We start from the raw sequence: 22,230 nt of genomic DNA, 5'->3' as shown, positions 1-22,230 counted from the left end.
TACCTCATACAGTTGCTGTGAGGATTACACAAGTTTACAGGTACAGATAAGGCTGTCACATTTGGTCGTCCGAGCTGAGCTCATCCAGGAGGATCTGGGCTCCCACAAATGGTATGGACTCATTTAGTTATTAAATAAATAAATAGAAGAGTGTGGAGGCGAAGGGTTTCACTCTGACAGAAGAGGTATACTGTGATAAGCTTTCGAACCAATGAGGCAGAGTGGCGTCGTGGGGGCGGAGGGTGCCTTATCCTAGTACACACAAGGGTCACCCACAGGCTTAGTGGGGGGCTTGGCATGACAGGCGCTCAATAGAGGCAGCTATAAGCAGAGTGCTCACCTTCTCCAACTCCTGCAGGAACACCTGCGCAATCCAGGAGGCCCTCTCGAAGCAGGTGATCACTTCCTCCTCCCTCTCAGTCAGGCGGTGGCGGGAAGCAATGGAGTTGGGCAGGCGTTCTAGGGAGAGGCCTGCGGGAGGAAGACAGCACCTTAGACGTGCCCTGCCCCGGCCCCCCAACCCCAGGCCCTGCCCACAGACCCAGGGAGACCTAGGCTCAGGAGCAGCCAGTGAGGGGCAAGGTCCACAGTGGCAGGGAAGGAGGAGGCTAAAGCAGTGGTGGTGGTATTGGCGGCGGCTGGGGTCAAGCTGCGGGCTGACAGCGGGGACACCCAAGCCCCACACGGGGAACTGCACCGTGGCACCTTTCCTGCCTACCCTTCCAGGCCAGCTCCCGCAGGAACCATTCCTGACCCTCCCTCCAAGTTGCAGGAGTGCCCCCAGGCACTGGTTATTTATCTACACTGGTTATTACGCCCAGCTCTTCTCTTCCCGCTTTAGCCGAAAGCTCCATGTGGGCAAAATGTGAGCTTTTCTGCACCACTGCAGTCCCTAGTATCTGCACACAGCAGGCACCCAGGCTGGGCGGCACTTTACAGGCACCCTTCCACGGAACCAGTTTCTACCTCACCTAAGTTATTTGTGCATAGGTCAGACTGCCTGAAGTGGACAGCGGCTGCCTCTGCCCTCCAGGCAGCCACTGCCTGTTCTCTGGCCCCAGAGCCTCGCTTTCCCCATGAACACCCCTCCTGCAGCTGCAGAGCATGAGGCCCCCACTCCATCTCCCAGGCAGACCCATCATCAGGGCCACAGCGACTGGCTAAAGATGAGCCCTGGAACTTTTAACTTTTTCCACTGGGGCTGGGAAGCTGGGAGGAGGTCAGCCTGAAATGCTAGGGAAAGCCTGCCTGAAAATGAAGCTACACAAGGTGAATACAGTCAACACGATTGAGCTGTACACCTGCAAACGCTTGCAATGGTACATTTTGTTATGGCTTTTTTTTTTTAAACCATAATTACATTTTTTTTTTAATGTTTTTTTTTTTTTAATTTATTTTTGAGACAGAGAGAGACAGAGCATGAACGGGGGAGGGTCAGAGAGAGAGGGAGACACAGAATCTGAAACAGGCTCCAGGCTCTGAGCGGTCAGCACAGAGCCTGACGCGGGGCTTGAACTCACGGACCGCGAGATCATGACCTGAGCCGAAGTCGGACGCTTAACCGACTGAGCCACCCAGGCGCCCCCATTTTTTTTAATCAAATCAAATCATGGCTCTAAAGCAAAAACAAACAAAACAAAAAACCCCAAAACGAAACCAAAATGAACCCCCCCTAAAAAAAAGGTAAGAAGCCCAGAAGGGAGAGCACTGTTATGCTTATTAGCTGTTAAGCCATAAAGGAAAACAACTATATTTGCATTAGTTTTGTTTTTTTTTAAGACAAGAAGACGACTGAATAAACTCTTAGTAATGAGGAGAAAAATCTACAGGGTAAAGATGAGTCAAGATGGAAGAGGGCAGATTCCTAATGACACCGTTTGAGTGCCCTGCCTGAATCTCTACCCCCTGAAACTTCCCAGTATATGAGCCCATAATACCCCCACCCTTTTTAGGGTGAAGTGAGCTTAAAGTGTGTTTCGGTCACATGGGACTAACACACAGACCTGACTAGAGAGTGCTGTCCTGGACTGTTGCTTCCTAACGGGCAGAATCCAGGTCGCTCCCACCTTTGTGTCCCACACGGTACTTTACATGCAACAGGTGCTCAGGATGAACTTCCTGGAGGAGCTGTAGGAATAGAACCCCCAACTCTCTCCTGCCCTCTGCCCTACCCTCCAGCTGATGACCATGCCCTCAACACTTCCCCATCCTTCCTCTTCCTCCCTCATTTTAGGCTTGACCTTTTTTTTTTTTTTTTAAAGTTTATTTATTCATTTTGAGAGAGAGAGAATCCCAAACAGGCTCTGCACCATCAGCGTGGAGACTGATTCAGGGCTTGATCTCACAAATTATGAGATCATGAACTGACCTGAAGCCAAGAGTCAGACGCTTAACCGACTGAGCCACCCAGGTGCCCCTGTGCTTTACCTCTTGAGGGGATGACCATATCAGCCTCCTAACTGGCCTCCCTGCCTCATGTCTTGTTCTATTCCACCCTGCACACTGTTCCCAGGGTGATCCTTCTAGAACTCCACCACTTCAACCCTCCAGGGATCCCCAGGGCTACAAGGTATGGTCCAAACTCCTGGCACTCCATAACAGGGCCTCTAGGATTCCATCCCTGTCGCCTGCCCAGCCTTGGCTCTCACCATATGCCACAGGCTGAATGTTTGTGTCCTCCACCCCCCAAGTCATATGTTGAAAACCTAGTGCCCAAGGTGATTGTATTAGGAGGCAGGGGTCTTTGGGAGGTGATGAATGGGGCTAATAGCCTTATAAAAGAGACCCCAGAGATCCACCTCACCCCTTCTGCCACATGATCACACAGCAAGAAGTCAGCAGCCTGCAACCTGGAAGAGGGTCCTCACCATAATCTGACCATGCTGGTGCCCTAATCTCAGACTTCCAGCCTGCAGAGTCATGAGAAATAAACGTCTGTCGTGTTGATGCCACCCAGTCTGTACTTTGTTACAGTAGCCCGAGCTAAGACACCACAACTGCTGCATCCACACCCAACCTCCTGTTTCCAATGCTGACCTTGCTCAAGCCATTCCTCCTGCCTGGGATGCATACCCCTGCCGAATCTCCCAAGTCTGCCCAAAATTACCACTCACCTTCCGCCCTGCTGAGGGCTGCCCCCTCCTAATACACCCCGGTATAACCAACTGATCCCTCCTGGGGCCCCAGTCTATGCTTTACATACTCCTGCCCCACCATTTCTTATATTTATTTACTCACATGCATACCTAGCCAGACTGTAAACTTTGAAAGGCATCAACCTTATCACGTTTGCCTTTCTACAAACTGGCACATAGTAGGCACTTAACAAGCCCTGGCTGGCCAGCTGAAGAAATGGCAAGCCTGATCATGTCTGACAAAGTACAAAGTGCCCTGCAAATACAAGGTAAGGAATTACTGTTTTTCTTGGCTAGATCCCAACTCATATGGATTTAGTGACCTTGCCCTCTGCCAGGCTGGGGCGTGAACAGGTCCAAAGGTCGGGGTGACTCGGCCGGGGAGAAGGCAGGCACAGAACGTGGAGGCTCTTGCTCAACACAAATACTCAGTTACCGGGGTCACCGAGGGTCAACGTGCCTCCTGCCAAATGACTCATGACCAGGAGGGGAAGAGAGCACTAAACGGGATAGAGGAAGAGTAGGAGTCCTGGAGGAGACGCAGAAAGCAGGCAGAAGGCAGGTGCCACCGCTCACTGCTGGTGCCGGCCCTGCTTCCTCCTTCCCAGCTACGTATCCTGTCCACCCTGCAGGAAGGTGGTTCAGAGGCCTGGCCTGGGAGACCAGCTGCAGATGGCAGGAGGGTGTAGCCACTCCAGAAGCCCTAGAGCGGATCTGTCTCAACATGGCTGCTCTGCGGCTCCCCTGAGACACATGCTGCTGGCTGGGTTCCTTCCTGTCCCACAGCTGGGCCCAGACCTGGGATGGATAATGCCAGCTGCTTCGCCTGCTCGGGCTGCCAGTCCCAAGCCTCCCCTGGGCTGACCACTACAAAGCGGTGAAATTAGTAACATGTGTCTGTGGGGCCTCTGCTGTCCATTGCTTCATGTGTTCCCTCCACTCCCAGCAGAGGCCTCTCGGCCATGCTTCTCTGGGAATTCTAAGTCCCAGCCTCCTGGAAAACTCACAGCAAAACCACCTCCTCCCGGAGGCTGTCTTAGGCCTCCTGACCTCAGAACCAGTGGAACATTTTACCTGTATCTCCTTTGTGTATGTCTCTTTCCCACCCTGTAACCAGCCTCTCTGCCCGTGCTATAGGATTTCAGTTACATGACATTCAAAAAAAAGGCAAAATTATAATCTGTATTAATAGAAACTAACCACTTATTGGGAGTGGAGAGAGAACCAACTGGAAAAGGGCCTGCAGGAAACTTCTAGGGTAATGGCAATGTTGTCGTTACTGTGGTGTTGGTTATGTGGGTATTTACACTTGTCCAACTCACCAAATCAGACACTTAAGATTGGTACACCTCACTGTATAAACATTTATCAAAAATAACGGATATAATTCCTTTTCCAAAGGAAGCAGTTGTGACAGCAGAGAACTAAAAGATGGAGGTAGAAGAGCTATGGTCACTAAGGTGGTCCTCTGTGAAATAATTTCCAATATACGTAAGACCAAAAAGCTTCCTGGAGCTTGGCAATGGCTTCTCCAAATGAGGGTGATAGTCCAGTCACTCAGTTCTGCCCATAAAAAGGGGCTTCTTGACCTTACCTTTTTTTTTTAAGTTTCTTTATTTATTTTGAGAGAGAGAGAGAGAGAGAGCAGAAGCAGGGGAGGCAGAGAGAGAGAGAGAGAGAGAATCCCACGTTGACTCCACACTCAGTGCGGAGACCAATGTGGGGCTCTGTCTCATGAACCCTGAGATCATGACCTGAGCTGAAGTCAAGAATCAGATGTTTAACCAACTGAGCTGCCCAGGCACCCTGGGGCTTCTTTATATTTGCTCTTTGACTCCCATGAAGGTCCATTTTCCTGTTCATACACATCTGATCGAAACCCACTAGAGACTCCAGCCCTTGGGTCCCTTCACCCTCTGCCTGCCCCTTGAGCATTTCTGCACAAGTGGCCAAACCACAACACTAGATCCAAGATGAGACAGACGGGCTGCTCCTGAGCCTGGCCCCACAAGACCCCAGTGGTTGTCACACAATCCTGTGAGCCGGAAGGAAGCCAGGGGCTGCCAGGAAGCCCAGGGGACCGCCTCTTGATTCCCACTGGCAAAGGTGCCTTTCTGTGAAAACACCCAGCTTTACAAGCCAAGGGAAGGTCCCTTTCAAGAAGAGTGCTTGCTTTTTCACTAAGTCCGAACTTTTGGTTTGGAGGCAAACTGATCCTGGTTCAGCCCCGGGCTCAACACCCAGGCTGGTCTCTGCCTCCTCAGGCTGAGATGAGTCATCACATCCCAGGCAGGCGCCTTTCCAAGAAGCCCCGCCCTTGGAGCTCTGGGCCCTAGATGCAGAGGTGGAGAGCACGACGGTTTCCTCTGCAATGGAACTTTCCAGTTGGGTGGACTCCTACCTCCCTCCTACCCAGTTGGTCCAAGGGCACCTGGTACCCACAGAAGGCTAAGCCCCAAGTTAGGTACTCTGGGTTTGGGGACAGGAGAGGAAGAAATGCAAGTCATTGCTTCAACCCTTAGGGAGGGAGCCTCAATGCCAGGTAGGGAAGAACCTTATAAATCACACTCAAACAGCAGGCAACTGCGGGAACGGAAAATGGTGCAGCCACTGTGGCAAACAGTCTGACAGTTCCTCAAAAAATTAAAAACAGAATTACCCTATGAACCTGCAACTCCACTTCTGGGTGTATACCCAAAAGAATTGAAAGGAGGGTCCCAAAGAGATATTTGTACACTCAAGTTCACAGCAGGATTAGTCACAATAGGCAAAATGTGGAAGAACCCATGTGTTCTTTGATGGATGAATGGTTAAAGAAAATGTGAAATATGCATCCATTGGAATATTATTCAGCTTTAAAAAAGAAGGATATTCCTGGGGTGCCTGGGTGGCTCGGCTGGTTAAGCGTCTGACTTCGGCTCAGGTCATGATCTCACGGTTCGTGGGTTCGAGCACCGTGTCGGTCTCCGTGCTGAAAGCTCAGAGCCTGAAGCCTGTTTCAGATTCTGTGTCTCCTTCTCTCTCTCTCTGCCCGCCCCCGCCCCCCCGTGCTCTATCTCCATCTCTCAAAAATAAATAAACGTTAAAAAATTAAAAAAAAAAAAGAAGGATATCCTGCCATATGTCACACAGATAAACCTTAAGAACATTATGCTAAGTAAAATAGGCCAGTCACAAAAAGACAAATAGTGTATGATTCCACTTCTTTGAGGAACCTAAAGTAAGTAGACAAATTCATAGACACAGAAAATAGAACAGCAGTTGCCAGAAGTTGCAGAGAAGGGCAAATGGGGAGACGTTTGGTGGGTACAGAGTTGGGGTTTCCCAAGATAAAGAGTTCTGGAGACTGGTTACACAACAATGTGAATATATGTAACACTCCTGTACTGTATGTACGCTTGCAGATGATTAAGATAGTGAATTTTATATCATGTGTATTCGATCACAATGAAAAATAAAATCTTTAAAAGATAGTTAAGATGCTAAATTTAGATTATACATATTTTACCAATTTTTTAAAAATTTCTTTTTAATGTTTATTTATTTTTTAGGAAGAGAGGGAGAGAGAGAGACAGAGAGAGGAGACACAGAATCTGAAGGAGGCTCCAGGCTCTGAGCTGTCAGCACAGAGCCCGACGCAGGGCCTGAACTCACAGACCGCGAGATCACGACCTGAGCCAAAGTCAGGAGCTCAACCGACTGAGCCACCAGGAGCCCCTATATTTTACCAATTTTTTAACCTACAGTGTTATATTAGTTCCGGGTGTACAATAGTGATTTAACACGTCCACACATCGCTTGGTGCTCATCACGACAAATACACTCCTTAATCTCCATCACCATTTCACCCATTCCCCGTAACCATCAGTTTGCTCTCTATAGTTAAGAGTCTATTTTTTGGTTTGTCTCTGTTTTTTCCTTTGCTCATTCTTTATGTTTGTTTCTTAAATTCTACATATGAGTGAAATCATATGGTATTTGTCTTTCTTTGACTGCTTTATTTCACTTAGCATTATACTCTCTAGCTCCATCCATGTTGTTGCAAATAATGAGATTTCATTCTTTTTTTATGGCTGAATAATATTCCATTGTGTATATATACACCACATATCCTTTTCCACTTATGGACACTTGGGCTGTTTCTTTATCTTGGCTATTGGAAATAATGCTGCAATAAACACAGGGGTGCATGTATCCCTTTGAATTAGAGCTTTTGTATTTTCTGAGAAAATATCAAGTAGCATGATTACTGGATCATAGACAGGGTAGTTCTATTTTTAACTTTTTGAGGAACCTCCATACTGTTTTCCACAGTGGCTGTACCAGTTTGCATTCCCACCAACAGTGAAAAAGGGTTCCCCTTTCTCCGCATCCTCACCAACACCTGTTGGTCCTTGTGTTGTTGAGTTTAGCTATTCTGACAGGTGTGAGGTGATAGGTCATTATGGTTTTGATTTGCATATCCCTGATTATGAGTGATGTTGAGTATCTTTTCATGAGTCTGTACATTTTACCAATTTAAAAAAATGAAAAAAAAGGAAAGTGGACAACTTGACTCCATGCACCCGTCTCCAAAAAGTGGATCCACTAACTTTACTTCTAAGAATTTATCACTAAAAAATTAATGACATAAGCAAAAATTTAGTTTGAAAGATATCTACCATAGCACTATTTATAATGGCAAAAAGATGAAATTTAACCTAGAGGTCCAATAACAGGAGACAAGCTTGCTAAACTGCAATAGATTCTAACAATGCAATGCAGTTAAGCTTTAAACAGTGATGTAGATATGTAGTGGGAAATGGCTCATAAAATACTCACTTTAGAAAAGAGATTATAAAGTATGATTGTATGAACTTATTTTTGTTCTTTAAAAAGCTACATATAAACCTATAGGAAAAAAGACCAGAAGGATACACCCCAAAATGTTTATAGAGATCTTAGTCTCCATTTCCTGAAACACAAAATGGGATTACCACCGATGCCCAACTCATGCAGGCCGTGAAATTGAAATTAGACGGTATTATATAGATTAGCATGCATGTTCTCAGAGAATGTTAAGTGAGGCTCACAGTGATCTCTCTGGAAGGGATCTGGTCTTTCCCTAGAATGACAGATGAAACCTCTAATTCAAGAAGAGATTCCTTCCAACACCCCTCAGTTAAAAGTGCCAGAGTCCAAACTAGATCCAGGTCTTCTGGCTTCAATACTGTCTGCTGTCTCGGCCCAGACTCCCTATGTATGTCTCCCCCTACCTGCCATGCCCCCAAGGGTTCCCAAACCTCAGGCTTCTGGCCAGCCCCTGGTGGCTGCAGTGAAGCTGTCCACTCTGCAAGGGGATGGGCCCCTCAAATGCACCCCTCACAGCCTTGCCTGCACTCCACACCCCCAGCCCAGGAAAGAACTCAGTGAAGGCCAGGTACACACACAATGAACACACCCAGCCTCCTTCCAAGATGCCCCAACAGCACTCCTCTCCCTCTGGAAGCCCGGACTGTGGACTGCAGTCTAGGGACAGAGCAGCGGTACTGACAGTGCTAACCTGCCTCCCCACAGGGCAAGCGACCCATGCCCCTTTGAGAAGGAAGCCAAAATCAACAGCTAATTCCTGCCATACCAGGACTTAAAAAAAACAAAAACAAAAACAAAAAAACCCCAAAACCAAATATGCCACCATGTCCTGCCCTAGGAGAAGCCTGGTGTTTTTATTTTCAAATTCTAATAAGCCACAAGTTCCCAGGTGAGAGAATAGCCTGGGGTTGCAGTGACCAAAAGAGGACAGGAGAAAAAAAAAAAAAAAAAAAAAAAGAAAGAAAGAAAAGAAAAAAGAAAAAAGAAAACAAACACTCAAGAAGTGAGAAGAGAATTTGCAGATCATAATTCTCACAGCTGCTAAGTGTTTTTCTGTTTGTTTGTTTGTTTGTTTACATTTTTACTTTTCACAGCCTGTTCACCACTTAGCACCTAGCTGCAGTATTTTGGGAGAACTGGGGCCATTTTTCTCCATAGCCAGGCCAATCTTCTACTGGTCAGCCTGTGAGCAAGCCTGTCCAGAGTGTGGACTGTGGCCTCCCTGGTGCTGGGCTGCAAGCAAGAGGGGAAAAGGGCAGGACTCGTGGCTTTTCAGGGAAATGGAGGGTCATTCCTCCCTCACACCTTACCACACTGAGCTAGTGCTGGAGAACTGGAAGTGACACAGGCCTGAGGGGAGAGGCAGCTGTTTGCCATGGAACAGTGCTCTGAGAGGTGGACAGTGATGCCGTGGCTTGTGGGGCTGAACCGGGTAAGCTTGAGATATTGAAAGTGCAGGCCCTGAAGTTCCTGCATGCCCATCAAAGCATGGTGACCCAGGAATAAAGTTCTAGAACACCAGCAAGAAGACCCCCTGAGCTTTACTGCAAGGCTCTCATGCTCAGTCATTCCTGGCACCACCACCCCTTGCCCCCCACTAAACAAGTCACCTCCATTTCTCCTGGGGCTTCTCTTTGGACTTCTCCTTTACCTGGAAGGCACCTCTTCTACTCCTCTGCAGATAATTCCTCCCTAAGTTCAGGCTCACCTCCAAGCTAACCAGGAAAAACTCCAGATAGCTCCATTCACTTTCCTCTCTCTGCAGCAGAGTGGTTCAATCCCCAAGTACTTTTGGGGTATCAGGGATGACCCCAAAAGCTGGAGTCAGAGAGAGCCAAGTTCACATCCTGACCTGGTCACTAGCGGTGTTACCCGAGGTGAGTCAGTTCTGCCTGAGCTCTGGGATTCTGCCCTCCATACCTTTCACCTACTGTGGTTAACAGCACACTGATTTTCCTTTGAGGAACCATTCTTCCAACTCAGTCCACCAGATTCAGGTGGAAATCACACCCCCGGCACCAACCCAGAGGTTTGATGCTGGTCACTGTAACTGATTCCAGGGTAGGCACAAGATGGAATCAGGTCAATGAAGCACTCTCTCCTCCTGAGGCTGTAAGTGCTATGCACAGAACCATGTAAACCTGGAGGTGCTAAGACATCAACACATGCAGCCCCTAGATCCAGCTATGCCTGATGCCACCTACCTCCAATGACTTTCTAGTTACATGGGGTCATACATTTCCAGTGCCTCCCTCCTTTTTGTTGTTGCTTTTCCAACTAGTTGGAATTACATTTTTGTCATTACAACCCTAAGCCTGGTTATATGGAAACTGATCCCCAGAAGCATGATGATGTCAGAGGGTACAATTTCTGAAATGCAAGCCTGGCTGACTTAAGGTCAGATACAAGAGTGAGGACTGACCATCTCACAATTAAGAAACTGGAATTCCAGATATATAGCAGCAGTAGTGCCCATTGAAATGCAGCCTATTTTGTCTTGAGGTGAAGGCTGGAGCTTTAGGGCATCTGGTAGAAACATTTCAGGATATTGGCCTATGTTGGATACTTCTTAGGGTCCACAGCAAGGTCTACAAAAAGGGCAAGCTTTACTCCTGGCAATCCCTCTGGATGATGCAGCTTTGCCAGGGGCCCTTTTTACCTGTGGACAACAATCCAAGGTAGCTGACAGTCAAGTCTGATAAGCAGGGTTGGAAATTTTCTGCTCCTGGAGATAGGGAGACCAGACTGTATCAAGAGCTAAGGCTGTGGCCTGGGAAAGGCCTGATCCACCCCCACCCCCCCACCCCCAGGATCTCACAAGGATCCTGTGCTGTGGCTCTCATGTGCTGCTACAGAGTCAGATGCAGCTTGAGGGCAAGAGGTGTGAGCACCCCTCAGCCCAGCCTATTGCTTACCCATTAAACTGAGGGCTGGGGGCTGAGAGGGGCCCTGAAGCCTGATGCAGAGACAGAAACCACTAGGCGTGGCTCTAGAGCCAAGGGCTCTGTCTGAGTCAACAAAATCTCTGGCTCTAGTTTCTTACCCATGGAGATGATCTGATGCCAAATGTCCAAAGGCTTATTACTAGGTTGCTCTAGAGAGCCTTTGAGCCAGACAGATCCCAACCCTTGCAAAAACAAAGCCTCAGACCGCTCAACGTGTAAGGCCCCCATTTGGAAGTGGGCTGCTAAGGAGCTGCAGCCCCAGAGGGAACTTTGCAAATGCCCTTCTCAGGTGTCAAGGCAGAGAACACAACTGGGGGCAGCCACATGGCTGGGCACCCAGGCCAGGCAGGAAGTCCAATGTCCTGCCCCCAATAGGCTGCAGAAATAAGCTACAGACTAGCCACCTCTGGAGTAATTTCCATTTCCTGATTTTTCCAAACCATAAACTCCACTAATGCTGTGGCCTGTTGAGTCAGGGACTGGACAGGAAAGAGAGGCACCAGGTAGCTTGTGACTCATCGGTCTTGCCATAGTTACTACCTGCTTAGCTCCTCCTCCAGAGAAGCTGCTTCTCCCAGAGCCACATCACACCAGAAGCAGGCTTTGCTCAACTGACTGCCACTCCCTCAAGGGAAGGGAGCCCTACTGTTCATCTTGGCAACCCTGGCAGGTGCTGGCAAATTTTACTTTTTCCTGTAAGACATAGAGCCAAGGACCTTGAGGGGTATAATGGCCAGGGGCCAGATGCCTGGCAGGAGGAACATACTGACTTCTAACCGGGGAGACTCGGTCAAGGTCCAAATGAGCTTGAAGGAGAAAAAGAATGCCATAGGCTGCAGTTATACACAAGGGAAGCCTCCTGGTGGAAGATACACCTGAACTGCACCTAAAGGGAGTGTTAGGGCTATCTCTGCGTGTACAAAAGGGGCATGCTGGGCAAGAGCAGTGGCTCAAGAAAAGGTAAAGGGACAAAACTCTGCACACCATGTTGGACACCAGGTGGAGACCTCATTCAGCTGGAATGTGAGTGGCTCCAGGAAGGGAGAAGAGGCAGAGAAGACTGGGGTTGCAGAAGGAATGACCACCTGTCCCCCCAGGGCTTCAAGTTCAGCAGAAAGACAGGGCTGGAAACCATGAGCAGGCAGAATCAAATGAGCAGGCTCTGCCTGGGGCTTCGTGAGGGTGGGTGGCACTGCAGACTGGCCCTCTGAGAAGGGCCTCGAAACCAAATTATTCTACATTTAAAAAACATTTTTTTTAAGTTTATTTGTTTATTTTGAGAGAGAGGGTGTGCACATGCATGCTTGCGTGCAAGTCGGGGAGGGGCAGAGTGCGACAGGGAGAGACAGGGTTTGATCCTACGACAGTGAGATTGTGACCCGAGCCAGTATCACGAGTCGGACACTTAACTGACTGAGCCATCCAGGTACCCCTGGACTGTTTTTTTAATACAAAGTAAATGGAAGATGTTCCCTTGAAACAAACCAAGATGGTGGTGGGGCAATGCCATCAAAAATAGATGTCTACCATCTGTACCTGGAATGGGCTGGGAACATTTCCTTTCCCAGGGCTTTCCCCTGGTCTGACATGCTTGGTCAGGGGATGGTGGGCTGGCAGAAGTCACACTGGAGCCACTGCAGGGCCTAAGGAACAGAGTGGTAGAGGGGCAGACTTCTCACTCTGGGCCAAGGTAACCAATGTTGACATATAAAAGGAAGTTTTCTGAACAATCTGCCTACCAACACCACTGCCCTGGGTTGCTTCCACACTAAGCAGACCCATGGGACAGTGATACAGGGCTTCACTGGTGGCTGCAGCTCCTAGCCAACCCAGGGCTGATGGAGGCCAGGAGAGGTAGAAGCCCCCCATCTGCCCAAGGCCCAGTTAGGCCCCCCCATGGACTACTCTCAGGAACAGAACAACAGTGTGCCCACAGGCATCGTTCCTCCTGGCTGGCCCCTGGATTCTGCAGTAACTGGCAGGACCCTCTCCTTTCTCAGGGCTCTGTGCACTGCCTGTACTCTCATCTGTGTGAACCCATTCTGGAGGTAACTGCAACCTGCTCTCCAGGTGGGGTCCTCTGTCACAGGCAGGATACAAGCTTGAGAGACAACCATCCGGCCATCAATCTAAGCTCCACTGCTTACAGATTGCAAGTCTCTGTTTCTTCATCCCTAGAGTAGGCATAACAATTACCCACCTCCCCACCTTATAGAGTAGAGGTGAAGATGAATCCCATTACAGAAGCTGGAGGGTCACGTAACCCCCATGCAATATACACACGTATGCAAGTACTGTTTCTGCATTTCAGCAAGAGAGACCCAAGACCACTGCAAGATGGTGTCTAGAGCCCTCCCTGAGAATCAGAAAGCATTTTCTGGTCTCATCCACATCCCCTTGACTTCAGAGGAAGGCCTAGCCCTTGTGAGTGATGCTTCAGAAGGACACATAACCAGATCGCTCTGCCCTGAAGCAGAAAGTGGGTGAGTTGAGTGTATTTTTATGTCTTTGGGGGCTGGGAGGGGGGTGCAGTGAAGAGACCCAAAGCCTGTTCCTGACTCCTCTAACAAGACCAGGAGCTCCACTGGAGATACCCATACATGCGCCCCCACTGAGCCTCCAGGCCCCGTGACACATGGCCCCATCCTCCTTCCTCCAGACAGGTGTGCCAAGAAAACTCCCTGCCCCACTGGATGGCACCAAGTGGAACCATGAAGCAGAAGCCAGTGCAAAACAGTAAATAAACTGTGGTGTAATGGCCTGGCCAGACAACACTTGGGATTAGGGAAGGCAGGCTCCTGGGGGGGGTGGCTACCTGGAGACAGGACCTAAAGCTGTAAGGCTGCCTCGGGTAGAGGATTCTAGTTCAAACAAAGCTGACTACTGTCCTGGGTAAGGACGCTCCACTTCATCAGCCTTGACTTCCTCATCTGTAACATGGGGCAGACTGGCCTAGACAGCTTCTGTCACTGCTCTCAGTCTAGGCTTCTGAGCAGCACTACCATGGGGGAATCTACAAGCTCTGGCTGCCCGGGTTCAAATCCCAGCTCTGCTATTCCCATGAAATCCACGAGTCCCTTCACCTCATCAACTGTAACTCCTCATCTATAACAAGGGAATGAAGAGAACACCCAATGAGGCCTATGTACTACTGTGTGGATTCAGTGAGGGTGTACCTGGCATGGAGTGAGGGATTAATAACTATTATCATTCTGTGAATTCTGTGGCCTCCTGCCACCACCATCCTTTCTATGGACTGAATGTTTGTGTCTCCCCCCAGCTCATGTTGCACGTAGTCCTAATCCCCAATGTGTTGGTATTTGGAGATGGTGCCCTCGGGAGATAGTCAGGGTTAGATGAGGTCATGAGGGTGGAGACCTCGTGATGGGACTGGTGACTTTATAATGAGAGAAGAGAAAGAGATGGAAGAAAAGCCATGTGAGGGCACAGCGAGAAGGTGGCCATCTTCAACCCAAGCAGAGAGCCCTCCCAGATACCGACCCTGCTAGGACCTCGATCTTGGATTTCCCAGCCTCCAGAACTCTGAGAAATAAATTTCTGCTGTTTGAGCCACACAGTCTAAGGTACTTTGCTATGGGAGCCCAGCAGATTAAGACAACCCCGTGACCAGCCATCCCCGTCCCCTTCTCTCTGCATGGGGCTACCCACCAGGTACCCCCAAACCCAGGAAAATCAACATCATGCACACCCTGGAGACCTCATGCATGATCTCAAGCATACACAGGGTCAGGTGAAACTCAGCATGCCAAGCAGCAGGTAGGGCACAGGCATTGCAACAGGACAGGACGGACAAGCAGAGAGGAGACAGGTGCGTGGGAGGCCATGTGCAGTCAGCGAGGGGCGGGGAGCTAGCACAGGCCACGACCAAGCAGCCCACGCCAGTGGCGCTTGGCTCCTTACCTCCCCTGCAGGACCTCTGACCACCAGGACTGTGTTCCCCCAAGAAGCTGGAGGCGTGCTGGAAAGAGTAGAGAGCAGAAGACAGGGAGCAGTAGGTAGAGCCAGGTCTACAGGAAAAAGTGCTGGAAAGGGCCCCCGAGGAAGGGTGTTAGGTTTGGGGAGTCCATGGCAGAGTGGTTTTCAAGAGGCCCAAAAGACCCAAACACTAAATGAAAAACACCTCCAAGACCAGCCTATGCTGGGGCACAGAGAAAGGGACGAGAGAGCCAAGGAAGAAGACCCCCACATACTGGATTAACCTAGATGGCCACCTGTCCTCCTACATGCTGGTGTTGCATCTGTCCTGGGTGACAATCTCAGCAGACTTCCTGGGAGGTTGTGAATAGTCTCTCTAAAGGGAAAGGGACCCAGGGGTGGACAAATAGCCCTCGAGAAACCCAGGAGCCAGAGTCAAAGGAGGCCATGCTCTGCAAAGATGTCCCCTGGGATCCAAAGGAGACAGAGTGGAGGTTCCAATCCTGGTTCCACCACAAATCTCTGGGCAAATCTGGACAAGGTATGTAGCCTCCCTGGGCCTCAGTTTCCCCATATACAAGATGGAGAGAATGTCCCTATCTACAACAGAGAAGAAGGTGACACTCTACCATCTCAAACATCCAATCTCCATATGGCCATAAGCATGTCTACACTTTTCTCTGGGGGCTGGTTTGTGCTGGAATAAGGAAATGACCAAACATCTAAGATTCCTGACAACCATCTGGGCAGGGGGGGGTTCCTGGGACACCGCACTGCCATGAGGGCCATCCCTCAGGCTCTGTGACCCTAGGGTTCATGGATCCAGGGAAGAAGAAGCCTGAAGCACAAAGTCTGGGCTCAGGCTTTTACTAACATGTAACCCCTTCGGGGTCAGTTCAATGGCACTAAACAGTACCCCAGGTGAGCCATCATCCACAGCTCCATATCATGGAATTTCTCCATCACTGACCCTGTGTGCCTGGGTCCTCACCACAACACCCCTTACTCTGGGAACTGGTTCTGACCTGCCCATCACTGATCTCTGGGCCACTCACAGGGGCCCAACAAATACCCAAGGAGGGACAGGCTGCTCTATACCACAGAGTGTCTGATCTGTAGCCAATGTCAGTCCCCAGCACCAGCCTGATGACGGGATGGCATTGTTTTTAAGCCTTTCTCAACATCATGACCCAGCTGATTCCTCTTGGTTATGGTAACCCTGTGAGGGCAGGTATTACAATTCTGTTTCACACATAAGTCAGCTGAGGCCAGGAAAGGTGAAGTGGTAATTTGCCCAAGGGCATGCAATTGGGTGGCTAGTTATTGACGGAGCCAAGGCGAGAACCTGAGGCTCCTGATATCTGGCCTGGTGGCTGCCGTCAGTCAGCATGCGCTGGTGTGGCTGGTTGCCGCTGGTGTCCACTTGGCTGGTTAGCGCCCGGGCACGACTAGGGGTCACGTATCTTGAACGCTGGCCCTGCAGGCCAACTGTCAATATAGCATCTGCTCTCCTACAGCTACCAAATGCTCTTGGCACAGGGGGCCAGGGTGTAAGGAGCTGAACATGGTGGAGGGGAGCCATGGCTTGTGCCCTCTAGGGCCCCAGCTGCATCCACACCTACCTTTGATGACAAAGGCCTCTGCCAGCAGCCGCATCTGATACAGTGGCTTGTTCTCCATGGACATGTCATCAATCCCAGCCCGTGCATACATACTGATGGCATCTCGGTATGAGCCCTCCACATAGTGCAGCTTGCCCTGGATCAGCATGGCCTCACACAGGTACTGTGGCTAAAAGGATAAAAAACACATTAGCAGGCTTCTGCCTCAAGGCCTCCCCACCCCATCCCCACCCCCACCAGGTACCCTGGGATGGACCCCCGCCCCATCCCACTGAGCCATGACGACTTGCCTAAGACCCTCCTCAGAACTCCCCTCTTCCTCCAGGAAGCCCCCCCCAGTCCTCAGTACATGTGACATCCCTCTTCTCTCCACACCTGCAGTCTGTGGGCTACACTATGGTTCTCACTGAAATCCTTACATGAGTGCCCAATTATTTCATGCGTGTGTGTACTATTCCCCCAACCAGACCCCAGGCAGCTTGCAGACTGGGCTCTGTCTTCTGTCCAGAAGGCTTCAGCCCAAGGTTGGTGCTCAGGAATTCAGGCATTTGTTCTCAACACAAGTAGGAGTCAAAGACCTAACCAAATTTTTTGGGGCCTAAAGCTCACATAACTGGGGGTCCTCTTTACATGCATATCTGTACAAATATACAGTGAGGGGAAAGGCCTTGGAAAGAAGCTGTGCAGGTAAGGGGCCAGCCACTGAAGCCCCACCTGCAACAGCAGGACCTCTGTGGTAAGAAGGGTCCTGTCAGCAGTGTGACAGGAAGGCAGGAGAGCCAAGGCCTGCTGGGCCACCGTCCTCATCTCAAGTGCAGAATCAAGTGTCTGAATTCAAGCCAGTTGGTTTCTTCCCTTTCTTTCTCCAGTACTGCTAATGCCCAAATCTTCAACCCCATACAAGGACTCTTGGGGCCTCCCTCAGGAGGTCTGCTCAGCCCTGCCCCAAAGTCCTGTTCTTGGACATGTGCCCAGCTCCCCTCCAAGATCTCCCACTTTCCATGGCCATTTGCTCTAGCCCTCGGCCTCCATCTCTGCACTCAGCTGGCCCCACCACCCCTTTGGGCCAGGCTCTGAACACTGCCCCTACCGCCCAGCAGCAGCTCTGTCCATAAAGCTCCTTGGAGATGCAATGCTGGCTCCTACCTCGGGCCTCTGTGCTACCCCTGCTTCCCTTCAGGGAGATTGGAGTCTGGGGAACCTGTAGCCCCAGGGAAAGCCTCCACCACTCCCCACCACCTACTGCCCTCTTAGAAGCCAGTTAAGAGATACGGAGCACAGCAAAGCCAAATTCTTCTTCTGCACTGGTGTTTTGGTCATTATAAACACACATTTTCCCCTTGCCTTTGCTCACACAGCTCCCTATCTGGAACAGTCTCCCCCCACTTCCCCCTTGGTCTATCTGGATCTTCTTCCATCCTTTGGGAACTTGCTCCCAACCCACCTCTTCCTAAGAAGCCTCCCTGAGTACCAGAGGGCTCTGTCTGCTGAACTGCTAGAATGCCTCCACCAAGTGGACCCACTCAGCCCCTGTATGCCTGACCTGCTCCGACTATCAGTCAACTCTCCGAGGCTGAATTTTTCAAGTGCATTTGCTAGTCACCCAAACAGGCCACCCACTCCTTATGCTAGGGCCACAAATGACACACTCCCAGAGCCTCGGGACCCATGGTCCCTCCTAGCTGGGCAAAGATACTGCTGTTCCCCATGTTGGTTTCGAGCCACGGGCACATTTTCTCATTGCTCAGGCTAATTTAATTTACACCATCGGTGAGGGTGAGATAACAATTGACAACCACCCTCACCTCCCATCACAGCAATGCCAACAGCATCAGAGCAATGCGAGTCCAGAAAAGAGTTTTGAACTTTTCTTTAGAAAGGAGCTAGATAAATACAGGGCATGAGTCATCATTTTTCTTTTAATTTTTATTTATTTATTTATTTATTTATTTATTTATTTATTTAAAGAGAAAGAGTGCGAGAGGGGGAGGGGCAGAGGAAAAGAGAATCTTAAAATAAATTTTTTTAAATGTTTATTTTTGAAAGAGAGAGAGAGAGACAGAGTGCAAGCAGGGGAGGGGCAGAGAAAGAGAGAGGGAGACACAGAATCTGAAGCAGGGTCCAGGCCCTGAGCTGTCAGCATAGAGCCCGACGTGGGGCTCAAACCCACAAACTGTGAGATCATGACCTAAGCTGAAGTCAGATGCTCAACTGACTGAGCCACCCAGGTGCCCCAGAAGAGAGAGAATCTTAAGCAGGCTCCATGCCTGCTCAAGCCTGACGCAGGGCTCGATCCCCCATCTCTGGGATCATGACCTGAGCCGAAATCAAGAGTCAGACACTTAGCTGACTAAGCCACCAGGCACCCCACATACTACTTTTAATATTTCATTTTGCCTAATCAACATCAAGTTCTTGGCTTTGGTGTGGATAATGGTGAATATCTCAGTGTTATTGGTGACTATGGATGTCTTCAGTTAATAGAGCATGGTAAAATTTGTTCTTCCTAAATGTGATTTGGCATACAAACAGTTTTCATAATAATATACATGGATGCTATTCAGCCAATGCAGAGAATGAAATATTGGCATGGGGAAAGCTCCAGGTAAAAGTTCTTGTCAAATATGGATGCAAGGACTCTGATTAGAACCTGTATGTATGCACATGTGTTTGTTAATGCACAGAGAAAGGCATGTGGGACATAACACAAAATGATGACCAGCGCTTAACTCGGGATGGGAGTGGGGGTGGGGCTGGCAAACAAAAACTTTTACTTCAAACTACTTGTTTATTTAATGACTTTTTACCAGTGAGTCCGAATCATTTTTTACTTTTAAAAAAAATTTTTTTTTAATGTTTATTATTTTTGAGACAGAGAGAGACAGAGCATGAACGGGGGAGGGGCAGAGAGAGGAGACACAGAATCGGAAGCAGGCTCCAGGCTCTGAGCCATCAGCCCAGAGCCCGATGCGGGGCTCGAACTCACGGACCGCGAGATCGTGACCTGAGCCGAAGTCGGACGCTTAACCGACTGAGCCACCCAGGCGCCCCTCATTTTTTACTTTAAAAACAATTTTTAAATATTTAATGGAGTCTGGCAAAGGAAACAATTAAAAGGGGTCTTGATGGGAAAAGCCTGGGACCCACCAATCAAGTGCAGCCTCTTTGATTGGCAGATGAGGAACCGGAGGGCCCAAGAGGTCAGAAGACATGCTCTAGGTCAAACAGTTGGTTTACTCCAACACGAAACCTCCCAGAGCTACCATAATCCCTGCTGAGGAATCTAAAGACAAGATCGTTAGACTTCCAGGACACTTCCCCCACAGAAAAAGCCCCACACTTCTTGGCCTAGTTTTTCAGTCCCCACTCACTGGCCCCAGAGTCCCTCTGTCACCTCATTTCTCACCATTCCCTTTTGCTCCTGCTAAGTGACATACTTGAATGAGAACCTAATAAGAGAAACCATTAAATTATACACTGCTTCCTTCTTGGAATGTCCTATCCTATCTCTGTATGTCAATACCCTCCCCTCTCCAAGGTCTAGACCCTCCCACCCCCCACGAAGAGTCCAATTCTAATGCCACCATCACCCCGGGCTGACTCCCCACCTCACCCCAGGGAGTATCCCCCTTGAACTTGCCTCCTCATGTACACTAGTCATGTAGCATGTGTCACAGTCCATCTAGGACAATTTGCCAATAAGACTTATTTTCCTGGGGGCACCTGGGGAGCTCAATTGGTTAAGGGTCTGACTTTGGCTTAGGTCATGATCTCACAGTTTGTGAGCTCGAGGCCTGCCTAGGGCTCTCTGCTGTCAGCGCATAGTATGCTTCGGATCCTCTGATCCCCTCTCTCTCTCTGCCTCTCCCCCCCTCACTCTCTCTCTCGAAAATAAATAAACATAAAAAAAAAAAAAAAGACTTATTTTCCCAGTAAACCTGCAACCTCCCTGAGGGCAGGGTCCATGTTGAATCAGTACATCTTTATTGCCCTCATAGTATAATGCCTTGCATAGAGTCGGTTACCATAAAATGTTTAAATCAGAAAGTATATTACTTTGGACTATCTCTTGAAAAATCACGTCCTCTTTGGGTCTCTAATGACGTACCCATACTTCTATTATAGCTCAGGATACACTGTAATCTAGAATGGTCTCAAACTTTAATGCACACATGAATCACCAGGAGAGCTTGTTGAAACAAAGATTCTGATCCAGATTTTGCACTCCCCAGATAATGCCCATACTGCAGGTGGGTGGACCATGCTTTAAGCAGCAAAGATCTGGAGAGAGCTGACTATACTTCCCTCTATACCTCCCCTCAGTGCCTTTTATACAGTAGGTATTCAATCAATAAATGCATAGACTTAAACTGGCTTGCCTTGTTACTGAGTTCTTCTGTCGCTAGCCAACTTTGCATGTTTGCCTGTTTCCAACTAGATCATGGGCTCACTGAGGTCCTATTTCCTTGAGATCCCTAAGGAGTCCAAAGGACTAGGCACATACTAGGTCAAGCAAGTGCTGTCTAATAGAAATATAACTTAAGCCACATGTATAATTTGAATTTTTCTAGTAAAATTTTCCAGTCACATTAAACATGTAAAAATAGGTGATATTAATTATATCAAAAAATTGTTTTAAATGTTTATTTAGTTTTGAGAGACAGAGATAGAGTGTGAGTGGGGGAGGGGCAGAGAGAGGGAGACACAGTATCTGAAGCAGGCCCCAGGCTCCGAGCTATTAGCTGTTAGCACAAAACCCGACATGGGGCTCGAACTCACATATCGTGAGATCATGACCTGAGCTGAAGTTGGACACCTAACCAACTAAGCCACTCAGGCACCGGGTGACATTAATTTTAACAATATATTTTATTTAACCCAATTTATCCAAAATATTATCGTCTGAACATGTAAACCATATAAAGAATTAATGATCTTTTACATTCTTCATTTTGTGCTAAGTCTTCAAATTCCAGTATATGTTTTACACTTGGATAGCACAGCTCAGTTTGGACTCAGCTTTATTTTGAGAGACATAGAAAGAGAGTGTGAGCAGGGAGGGCCAGAGAGAGAAGGAGACACAAAATCTAAAGCAGGCTGGAGGTTCCAAGCTGTCAGCACAGAGCCCAATGCGAGGCTCAAACCCACGAACTTTGAGATCATGACTTGAGCCAAAGTTGGACGCTCAACTGACTGAGCCACCCAGGCATCTCTGGACTAGCTCCATTTCAAGTGCTCAAGAACCACATGTGGCTAGTGGCTGTTGTACTGAACACTACAAAGCCAACCTTTAAGGGAGACTTGCTGCTCAGGTGACCCAGGGAGAGGGCTTGATGGCAGATAGGAGGCAGGAGATAGAGGAGAGGAAGCCCCGGGCACAGGGGTTGACCACTTACAGACAGCCTCCCGTGGTTAAGGATACTACTCAGGTAGTTTCTGGCTGCATTTATCTTTGGCTCATTCTTCTCTGGCAAAGGGATGGAGTCTTTTATCTTTGTGTGGTTCTCCTTCAAACACTGCTCCAGGAGGGCCTCGGCCAGGAGCAGCTTCCCAAAGTCATCTGAAAAACAGAGCAGTGATCCCCTGAAACTGGTACCTGTCCCTGTACCCACCCAGCCACCCTTAACCCAACACATGAATGGCCCAGGTCTGAGAAAGAAATAAAGACACAGTTTTCATAAAGTTAAACAGCCTTTAAAGAAAAAACACAGGCATTCTATCATAGGCACAGTACAAATTGCC

At 49.0% G+C, this 22,230-nt stretch overlaps 1 protein-coding gene across 1 annotated transcript in view; it reads right to left on the bottom strand.

Moving 5' to 3' along the window:
• TTC7A (tetratricopeptide repeat domain 7A) overlaps positions 1–22,230 on the bottom strand; it is a 120,035-nt gene that overhangs the window by 88,266 nt on the left and 9,539 nt on the right. The window contains exons 2-4 of the mRNA XM_049650220.1: positions 21,885–22,048; positions 16,489–16,657; positions 341–471 (exon numbers count right to left, since the gene is read on the bottom strand). Of these exons, the coding sequence (XP_049506177.1) occupies positions 341–471; positions 16,489–16,657; positions 21,885–22,048 (464 nt within the window). The remainder of the gene's footprint in view (positions 1–340; positions 472–16,488; positions 16,658–21,884; positions 22,049–22,230) is intronic.

The sequence above is a fragment of the Panthera uncia genome (assembly GCF_023721935.1).
Source record: "Panthera uncia isolate 11264 chromosome A3 unlocalized genomic scaffold, Puncia_PCG_1.0 HiC_scaffold_11, whole genome shotgun sequence".
NCBI lineage: Eukaryota > Metazoa > Chordata > Mammalia > Carnivora > Felidae > Panthera > Panthera uncia.
Note: the sequence above shows the minus strand (reverse complement) of the source record. Positions and strands in the feature narration are given on the sequence as shown.